The sequence below is a fragment of the Electrophorus electricus genome, chromosome 3 (genome assembly GCF_013358815.1).
Source record: "Electrophorus electricus isolate fEleEle1 chromosome 3, fEleEle1.pri, whole genome shotgun sequence".
NCBI lineage: Eukaryota > Metazoa > Chordata > Actinopteri > Gymnotiformes > Gymnotidae > Electrophorus > Electrophorus electricus.
The window spans coordinates 27,288,471-27,299,533 of NC_049537.1; the positions used below are offsets into that span (position 1 = coordinate 27,288,471).

The window sequence follows — 11,063 nt, forward strand, 5'->3', positions numbered from 1 at the left end:
GGTGGGTTGTTCGTTCGTGAGGAAGGAGGGAGGGAGGGAGGGTGGGGGGAGTGTTTATTTTTGCTTTCATAGATCGTAAAGTTTTTACAAAGTCACCCGTGCGGAGTCCGGATTGCCATAACGGAATAACAGCTGCAGCTGGCCAGGTATTTCCCGAGCGAAGCGGTTGTGTTCGCTGGCGTACGGCACTCGGTTTGGGTTATGGTTACTTCAGTTAATCCACCTTGGTTTCATATTCAGAGGAACATTCATTTCCCTTTATTTGAAATTGAGGAAGAAGCGGTTGACATACTGACAGCTTTGTTGGGGTTGAAACGGATTCTTCTTCTTTTTCTTATTATTTTAACGCTAAATAAACCGAAGATGGTTTATGTTTAATGAAGGTAGGAACCCGACATTTATTCGCCTGCGTTTAATAGTTACAGCGACTAACTATTATTTGGTATCAGTGATGGGTATAAAACGAACACTAATATCTGCGAGCCATTTTATTAACTAAAACTACTTCGGGGTCGCTATTTTATCGGCCACTGTACGGCGGCGTGAAACGTTATGGAGATTTCAGATTTTCAGATTTGATCCACATCTGAAGTAATGTTTCCCACGGGATTAAAAGGACACTTGATGTTAGAATGTTATTTAGACAGTGAAGGCAAACGGGCGTGGACTGCCGTTATTTCTCTCTTAAAAAAACCTTGAACTACACACCTAATATGTGATTTTTAACAGGGACGTCATTTCAGTATGACCCAAACGTGAAATAGACGAAGATAATGTGGTGATATCATTTTGAAATGACTTCGCTAAACAGCGTGCTCATTTCAACCATGCTTCAGTTAATTTCCACCTCTTAAGCTCCTGCTCTGTCGGGAAACCCATTAGTCATTCGTCTCAAACTGCTGGGTGAAGTGATGCGCTTGCGTTTTCCATGCACGACCACGCTCCCACCTGCGAGTCTGCATGAATACATTTCAGCAGTTGTCTTGTGCCGCGGAGAACGAGACGCGCTTTTGGTCTTGGCGGTACCCCCTGGAGTATCGTATTTCTGCAGCAGAATGTCGTTTAGGGAGTACAGTCGAAAATAGGCCAAGAGACAGAATGTACATCTATCTCTAGCTGTGCAAGTGAGCGACACGCATGAATCATTTAGTCCGTTCTTTGTCCATTTGTGTGCGTATCTTATATGTATATAAAAACACACGCACATACATATATAGTATCGTTTCTTCTCACCATAGGGACCATGGAGAACCAATCAGTGACTCAGACCTTTGTGACGGTGACAAGTGGTAACAGGAACTGCACCTTTCCGTACAGTGAGGACCGAGTGCCTCTGGTGACACTCTACAGCATCGTCCTACTTGTCGGTGTGCCTGCCAATCTGGCCACTGTCTACCTCACGCTGCTCCAGGTGCGCCAGCGCAACATTCTTGGCGTCTACTTGCTGAGCCTGTCTGTGTGCGACCTCACTTACCTGCTGACACTGCCCCTCTGGGCCTTGTATGTGGACAGGGGCCACAACTGGTCCTGGGGCCGGCTGACCTGCCAGGTAACGGGCTACGTCTTCTTCACCAACATGTACATCAGCATCTTCCTGCTATGCTGTATCTCTGTCGACCGCTACGTGGCCGTGGTCTACGCCTTGGAGTCGCGCGGTCAAAGGCGCCAGAGGTGGGCGGTGCTGGTGACAGCAACCGGCTGCCTGGTCATAGGCCTGGCCCACCTGCCCGTCTTCACCATGGCCACGCACACAGGCACCAGCACGGACAAGAGAGATTGCTTCGAGCCGAACCAGCGCACACCCCTCATCACGGCCTTCAACTATACCCGCTTTACTGCTGGCTTCCTGGCGCCGCTCATTGTGCTTGTCTTCACCAACAGAGCAGTGCTGGCGAGCATACGGGCAAGTGCAACTCTGCAGCCCAGTCAGAAGAAGCGAGTGTGCCTCCTAGTTGTCGCCGTGGTGCTGCTCTTCCTGGTGTGCTTCGGTCCCTATCACATCATTCTGCTGGGGCGTGCCATCACCTACCACCTCCAGTGGTGTTTTGAGGAGTGCCACTTTGAGCAGCATGTCTACACACCTTATGTTATTTCACTGGGCCTGTCCACAATGAACAGTGCTGCCAACCCCATCCTGTACGTGCTCTCCAGTGACAACATCCAGAAGGAGATCAGGAGCATCCTGACAAGGCTATGGGGCCAGACGCCACTTTCCAGCCACTCAAAGGGCAGCAGCGATCATAAGATGCACAGCTCTGAGAACAACATCTCACAAATGTCCCCCACACGGGACCAGGACAAGACACACACACAGACTGCATCTTTTTAAACATGAGACATGTAGGTTTTTGGAGCTTACAGGGAAGTTTACTAAAATTGAAAATATCAAAGAGGCTGAAAGCACTGTGTCGAAGCATATATTAAGTCAAAACCTCTGGCAGGTAACAATAAGAAGTCTATTATTTGTTTCTTAGAGTGTCAAACTGTTTGAAAACAATGCCATATTTGTCTGTCATTGATTGCTTGGTGTCTGTATCTGTGATTAATAGCCTTTACTGAGTTTCTCATAGTGCATATAAAGGTTTAGTAGGACTGCCCAGTATAACTGTTAGTAGTATTGCAAAAGCCAATATATAGACAAGCCCTTTAACAAATCATTCAATTTTTATTGAACTCTGAGCAATCTGACCAATCTTTGAAGTAACAGGTGACTGCTCTGTCATGGCACTTACAGAATTCAACAAACAAATTTGCTCAAAATATTGTCAGCCACTCTGTAATATCCAGGTTTAACCAGTGTTTGAATGTATTGCAAGGCATAATATGTGATGTTACAACAACAATATAAGATTTGTGTGCATGATATATTGTTTACCAGACTATAGTGCTGCTGTTTGCAAAGCTCGTATTTCAATCATGGAAAGTATGTAAAGCAACATGCTATGATTGTAGATACAGAAGGCTTGCATGGTTATGGTTACACCAGTGTACTTAAGTGGCTTAAAACTGTACTCATGATACAGTCAAGATTCTTGCATGTAACTACCTCCCACCTTGGTCTAGACTACTGAACAGAAAAACCTATTGTTAAGGCTGCAAAATATGTGGGCCAAAAATAAAAATAGAGTACCTCTATTCTGAAAATCTTCTCAAGCAGACCATGAGAAGAGAAGATCGGGAAAATGAACAGCTGAATTTGGTGAGCTCAGTCAAACAACACTGCAGGAGTTCCAGGCCATATCTAGATGGACAGACGTCTGAATGTCTTACAGCTGTAAGAGCTTAAAGTGAATTACTTGTACAAATCAGCAAAACAATAAAACATTGATTCACAAAAATCCATTCAACAGTTGTGTTTTGCATGCCATGTTTAAAGGTTACAGAGGGATAAGAAGACTGTGGTGACTGAACAGTGTGTGGACAATTTACGTAACGTGTTACAACTTATTACGCTATGACCCCTCCTCCCAAACGGCGACAGCGCAGGCTGTCACCTCAGTTTAGCTTTAAGTCAGTCCTTGTCTCACACTTACAGTCAACGTGAGGTTGTTTAGAGCAGGGGAAGTGGCTGTTTGCTGTCTTTTACATTATACCTAACTTTGATGCAACTCGCCAAAGATGTGTTAGTGTGTCATCTGAGTCATTGTACAAAGTTGCTTAAAAAAAAAAAAAAGATTCTGAGGAGACTGATCTGAATGTTTCTCTTCAGATTCTCAATGTTTATTCAGGTCAGTATTTTCAGCAGCGGTCTACCAGCTAGTCTAACATCAGTCTAACTACAAAGTGGAGAGTTTGAAATTAAATCGAGAGAGCAGAACAGAGAAGAGAGAACAGAAGCTGAGGAGAGATTGGAGTGGGTGAAAGACACTGGAAGCCTTAGCCAGCGTGTGCTCGGGAGTGTTATCTCCAGGCAGGTCTTAACAAGCCACAGGTTCTTTCTTAAATCACCCCACAAACAAAAAAACAGAACAAAATGAGCAGACAATGAACACTGCGCAAGCATATAAGAAACAACCAGTCGCACTCTTTCACCATGTAAAAGTTTGAGTGACAGCATCTGTACCCAGACTGTGGGCGAAACTACCCTGATCTTGAGGATGCAAAGACAATGAACTGCTACTAAAACAGCAGTTCGCTCTAGGCAGGTCTCATGTCAATTGGGACACAGTAATCAAATGCTCCATCCAGTGAATGAGGGAGGTGGGACGTTTGTCTGCTCACCCTGGAAGTGTGCATTGCACAGTAAGTATGGACTTAGTCACCCTGTCCCCTCGAGCTGGAGTGCCATTAGTAGTGTTCGGTGTGCTTCATGCATGTCTCCTGTGAAAACAAAATAGGCAAACATGGAAGACATTTTATATTTGCTTAAGAAAGTGTGCTTATAAGCTCAAACGTTTTAATGCTGATGACTTCTTCTATTATTATCAATCATTTCATAACTTTTACAAATCATTTAATAATTGCTGAATGCTCACTTTTTCACCCCCCCCCCCCCCCCCCCATCCCACACACCTCAGAAGGGCTCATCTCTCACATGCACTACATATCACAGCCCTGCATGTAAAATGAATTGCTGCGTATGTGGTATTTGAGTGTTGCATTCAGATCTAGGTCAGTGTTCTATGCCATTTGCCTTCTTACTAAGGATTTGCAGCTTTGGCTTACCTGTCAAATATCAACTCTTTCAAAATTGCATTTTACTACACTGTTTTAGGCAGATGTTACTTAGATCCAATATAGAAAATGTAGAACATTACTTGGTAATGATTATTTTACGATTTAAAGATGTAATGGCGATCTAACATGACATGTTATGTTCCACCGATTATGATAGTTCTTAAGTTACTGTGTAATTCATGCAGTTGTATCTGCTTGGTTATTATTACTCCCCAGTACTTACTCCCTGACTCTTGCATGCTTGTTATTATGTAGTCTGGTGACATGCATTTAGCCCTGTCTACTGGCCACGCTTTTTTCATGTTTATCTTTTTTTTTTTTTTTTTTTTTAACTTTGACTTAAAAGAGAGTGTGGCCTTTATTGAAAATTGTAACAAATTATTAATGGACTTGGCAATACATTTATATTTCATTAAATTTATGCGAAATGGCTCAATTCATATTACCAGACAGGAATAATGAAATAACCTAAAAAGCTGACATTTAATAGCTTTAAATGGTTTGTTTACATTTTCAACTTTTGTAAAACAGGGGAAACAAAACCACTACTTTAGCTCAGAATTAGGTGAACAGTTGTATTAAATAGGAACAATAATTATAGACACTATAGCTCTATAGCAGGTGTCATCACATCTCTGGGTGGAGAATAATTAGACAAAAACTAATTACAAACAAACATAATGGTCCAAAGCATATTTCAAAACTACATTAGAAACATCAAAAATATGTACTATGAAAAATCTTGTCTTGTTCCCACTTGAAAAGTACGTACCCCTAGTCAAAATGACTTTTAAAACTTCTTACAAAGGTTTGGATATATATTAGATATGATATCTCAAGTGGTATCTTCTCTGATACAAAACACACAACACTGATTCAAATAGCTTAAATGTCACTGAAATATTCACCACCTCCATTTTTATTGGGTACAGCTGTTCTGAATTTTAAAACAATACCTTCTGCAAAATAGTGAGTAATACTTCTATGTACAGTTACTCTGGAGCAGAGGATCATACCACAAGTCTTGTGTAATCCACAGGAGCAGAATGCTCGCCAACACACACTTCTTACATGTGGTACCCTCTACTACGTAGGGACATTGTTTGAAATGAGACATCTCTCCATGTGTATCCGGCAGGGAAAAAAAAATAGGATTTTGGCTGTGGATATCGCTGACTTGCCCTGTAGATGCCAGGGAAAAGCTACAGGTTGTGGTTGAAAGTCACTGACCAACTACTGACCAACTACTACTACATTTTTTTTTTAATTCTAAAAAATGATAAAAGTCAGGAAATTCATCATTGCTCTTAACATGTACACCCAATGTACTTGTCATCCCAATTAACCATATTTAATACATCTAAATGGTTTGTATGTAAACAGTGCAATTTTCTATTCTCCATCACAAAGAATAGCTGCATTTCGATAAAAAGTGTAAACTATTTATCAGACTGTATCTTTAAATATTTCGAATTCTGTGTTATTCTTCAGTCAAGTTAAAGATAAAGCTCTAGCTCACACTACACCTTTATCGTGTATTCAGAGTTCCTGAATGCTTGGTGCATGTGTGAGAGAAGTGGGATCATTCTTGGAGACTATGTTGGGAAACATGGGGTTAAAGGACATCAAGGCTGGACAAACATCAGTGCATGATGCAGTAGACTTTTGGGCCCTGTGACTGAAATGCCATGTAGCAGCACTCTTACCTCGGAATTCACACCGACTTTTCTTTTGATGTCACAAATTTTCTCGGAGAGAAAACGGCGCACCAGACGCAGCTGCCCATCAACCGCCTCCCTCTGATAGCCCCGCTGCTCAGGACGCTCTTTCAGGCACTCTCACCCCTGCTGAGTAGGGATAGGTCACAGGTTAAGGTCCTTGGCTTGTAATTGGAAGGTTGCTGGTTCAAGCCCCGCCACTTCTAAAGGGAATGCGACATCAGTAGGGCGAGACCTAACACCACCGCTGAGTAGGGATAGGTCACAGGTTAAGGTCCTTGGCTTGTAATTGGAAGGTTGCTGGTTCAAGCCCCGCCACTTCTAAAGGGAATGCGACATCAGTAGGGCGAGACCTAACACCACCGCTGAGTAGGGATAGGTCACAGGTTAAGGTCCTTGGCTTGTAATTGGAAGGTTGCTGGTTCAAGCCCTGCCACTTCTAAATTACAACTGTTAGGCCCCTGAGCAAGGCCCTTAGCCCTCAATTGCTCAAGCTGTACTCAGTCACAATTGTAAGGCACTTTGTCTAAGGTGTCTGCTAAATGTAACTGTTTCAGTTCAAGTCCACCTTTGGCATTCAGCAATAGCGCTATAAGCAACAATGAAGCATTCGACAGTACCGGCTGGTAGATGTGTTCCGTTACACAGGAAATATTATTAAATTGAAAACTTACAAAATTGGGAGAAAATGTCCAGGCAATTGTTGGCTGTGTGATTACCTCTGATGACACCAACTTTCTCAGGGGATAGAGGGGGCTTTGCCACAGAGCCTTTCACTGCGTTGGATTTGGAGCCAGTCACACTCCTCTCCTTCAGGGTATCAGCACCCCAGATGGCTACAGCTAAGGACTTACAGAACTTTGAATGGGAATCCATCCTTTGGATGACTTTCCATTTGTGTTTGTCCAAGAGAACCCCATGCCCAAGGTCCACCTTTAAAATAGATATTATTTAAAACCAAAGTTTAAAGAAAATTAAAAAAAACTACACTTACCAAGTAAAACATTTACAACTAACTGTGTGAAAAGGATTTTGGACATTGTTCCAGAGGAAAAATATATGGGTCTTGGGCAATCTTACCTCCCCAAAGTCCTTCTCGACGAGAGCCTCTAGTGAGACTTCTCCATGGTTCTCCCCTTCACAGATCATTGCCCTTTGTATGGGGTCTGTACCACAGGATTCTCTGTTCCCAGTGGACATTGTCCATTTCCTATGGGATCCTGTGATGATATTTTAACATGCATTTTTGTAATAATTTCCCATTTTTCTTAGGATTGGTTAAGCAGACGGATAGCTAAACAAGATGTGCCACAACAAACTGTAATTTTTCCGGAAGGAAATAACCTGCGTTTTTTAGAAGGAGTTGTTCTTGGAGGCAAATATTCAGCTGCCTTAGTTTCTCCAGCTCCACGGTCATCCTTCTGCATTTTTCACTCAGCTTCCTCATTGCATCGTCTTTCTCTGCGATGACTAGGTCCTTATCTCTGAGGCGGTTTTTCAGTATTACACAGCTGTCCTGAAGGTCCTGGTAAAGCTTATAGCTGACAACAGATTCCTCGTCACTGTCTAAGATATCGCTTTGTCTCTTTGCAGAAATTTGTTTCTTCATGATTTCCAGCAATGATATCTTGTTGGAATCCACTATACTATTCTTTCCTTTCTGTGAGGACTGAAAAAGATTGGAACCACTTGAACACACTACATATCTACATATACAGCATTTCCACTATATTTCATGCATAAAAGTGATAAATGGTATTTGAAATTATTCTTTATCCTTTTGTGTACTAAACTGGTCTATGATTTACAAGATTACTAGTCAAACAGTAAATAAAAATGTACAATCATCAAACATACATCTAAAATGAATTTTGTGGATTTATTGATGATCACGTTATCTTTTTGAAATTAAATGTCTTACCTTTGAGGTTCCAGACTGTGACCCATAATCATCTTGATGTGATATTTTTTCCTCCTCACGTTCAGCATGTGGAATTCTTAACTTCTCAGCGTCCATCTCATTATCTTAAAAGCAAAACAAGTCCAAGGATTCTTGCTTATGTATGCCTATCTCTGTCTAACATAAATAAGACCATCTATGCACAACCACTAATATGCAGGAGGCATTATTGTATCATTTTGGAAAGAGTCTCAAATGAAAATAATGACAAAGCAATGCTGTGCAACCATAATCAGCTGCGCTAACAAATAGTAGAATCATATCCTGATAGCAGGTCTGTAATGGAAATCGACTGGGTCCATTAGCCTACATCCTGATGGAGAAGCCTTGATGGAAATGGATGGGACAGTTTTCATTAGCTGATGAAGACCATCAGCAACTTTCAAATGTAAGGCTTATTAGACATTTTATTTTAATGACGTTTTATTCCAATGACGTTGAAGAAATTTTGAGCTGATCTTACAGCACATAAAACACCCATTACATCTAATATATGCTGCTCATAACGCCTGACAGCACAACAAATAACATTAACACATTTAGTCTGCTATAGCATTCCTTGGCCTCTTAGTCATGGATCTAGACATTTACTTGCATGTAACTGCAGTGCTTAACTACATGCAAATATGATGTAGCCTTGTAATTCTCAGAATACTGCTAAAAAGAAAAGCATCTGGACTGTTACAATCCATTTAGGATGGATCACATTGAGAGGACATATTAAATAAATGCAGAACCATAAAGTGTCCACACATATCTCACACTGAATTATAAGTGCAATTATTTGAAAATAAACATTGGGCAGATCTAGTTAAATGTGGTCGAATTCGTACAGAATATTGTGTATTTAAAATGCATTATTTATGTTGACATAAATTAGGCTATATACAATTATATAAGTTGTACTGCATATAATGCAGTTCAACAATGGTGACAAACTTAATGCACTACACAGGCGATATGAAAATTGGTTGACCTGAGTTTTGGGTTTCCATCCACAGTGCATTAGGATTTAAATGCCTATGTCTGCTGCCTCTGTGCTTGGACAAAAACAATAGACAGCTATAACTTTTTCCAGATTAAGACTCGCCGAATAAAGAAGTCTATTTGCTCTGTAGTGCGAGTTCTAACGTGCAAACGTGCATTTCTATATATAGATCCCCCCCCCCCCCCCCCCCCCCCCCCCCCCCCCAATTGGTCAGCATTACAAGGCAATCCAGCTTCGTTCTCGTACAACCCAGAATCTGTCTGATAACATATGTTTAGTCTGCTGTCCGCGAAAAAATAGCGTAATGCTCTTACCTTCGGCAGGAGATGGCTTTGGCTGTTTTCGACGAGACATCTTAGAATAATCTAACCGAGCAGGTTAGTGTGTGTGTGTGTGTGTGTGTGTGTCTATATATATATATATATATATATATATATATATATATATATATATATATATATATATATGTAACTAGTACTGTTAGCTTATAGGTGCATCCGACTGGTAAAAACATCGGCTTGCCTGTTCGTGGTAGTAGCCCACGTCTAGATAAAGATGTGTAATGTAACACTAATGGTATTTAACGGTTCCTGTTGGTTTGTAATGGACCGTCGCGTTTAGTCTTGGAGCAACGATTAAATGTATACACGTTATCTGTCCAATAATAATAGTGATAATAATAATTTCTCGCAATTTATTTGTGTTTGTACAATGACAGTAAAGTTATTGTATAATAAAGTTATACTGGAATAATAATAATTGATGTTATTTATGTTATACTTTGGTTTTCGATGTGATTTTTTGTATATTTGAAATGATTTTTAAACATAGAGTATTGTTTAAAGGAACAATATGCGTCACTAAAAGGGAAAACACTACTTCTGCAGAGTACTAAATGTCACCAAAAAACGTACGTCCCTAAATAGCAAATAGCAACATCTTTTAAGGGTATTCCCAGTAGGCCATTTCTCATCAAGTCTCCAAATAATTGGCTAATTGGCAAGGTAGTATTTTTCAGGATTTCCAACATTCTCCAACTGTAATTCCATAGAAACAGGGCTATTGTGAACATATTTTGAAAAAGATCAACTTCTTATTGAAGATTAGTTTTCATCATAGTTGATGCTTGGATTTCCCCTGGTTAAAGAGCCCACATCCTATATTTTTCTTTTATTTTATGTTTTTCATCGATGTCCACTTATGCTTGTGTGGCTTATGGTGATCCAAAACCAGTCATAATTCATTTTATACGACTATTTTCCAACATCCCTTTATTCCTTAAACAAGCTGTTTCTGCGATTGCACCTTTAAGACAGATAGCAGTTAAATAAGCTCTGTTTTGATTGGCTGTCCTGTATTGTCCTGTATAAAACGTCTCTCCAGAGTTAAACTGCTGAAGGCTGAAGATGTAGGTTTAATAAGTTTGTTCTCATCACATCAGAGAAACGATTTCAAATCGGATTGTTTTTGCATCTTAGATTTCATTTGTGTACAGTACGGACTAGGGGAATGAACGGTGTGTTTTTAATTTGTTTTTGGATAGCTTTATCAAACATACAGAGTCAGACATAATTTATATAAACGCACACACACATATTGGAAATATATAGGATATCATTTTTCTGTGACAATTTTAGAAATATTACTTGGACAACAAATTATTTCAAAACAGACCTTTCTGATAATGCAACTAACGTTTATGAAAAACCCTTTGATTTTT

General features: G+C 40.4%; 1 protein-coding gene across 3 annotated transcripts; it reads left to right on the plus strand.

The window, feature by feature from the left end:
• Positions 1-77: 77 nt before the first annotated feature.
• On the plus strand, positions 78-3,306 carry gpr132b (G protein-coupled receptor 132b). 3 transcript variants are annotated; one of them, XM_027025134.2, is made up of 2 exons: positions 78-146; positions 1,239-3,306. In XM_027025134.2, the coding sequence occupies exon 2, from the start codon at positions 1,244-1,246 to the stop codon at positions 2,327-2,329; it is 1,086 nt and encodes a 361-aa protein (XP_026880935.2). In that variant the 5' UTR covers positions 78-146; positions 1,239-1,243; the 3' UTR covers positions 2,330-3,306. The 3 variants fall into 3 exon arrangements, with proteins under 3 accessions (XP_026880935.2, XP_026880934.2, XP_026880933.2); XM_027025133.2 differs by lacking the exon at positions 78-146 and adding an exon at positions 170-383; XM_027025132.2 differs by lacking the exon at positions 78-146 and adding an exon at positions 1,096-1,124.
• The last annotated feature ends 7,757 nt before the right edge of the window (positions 3,307-11,063 follow it).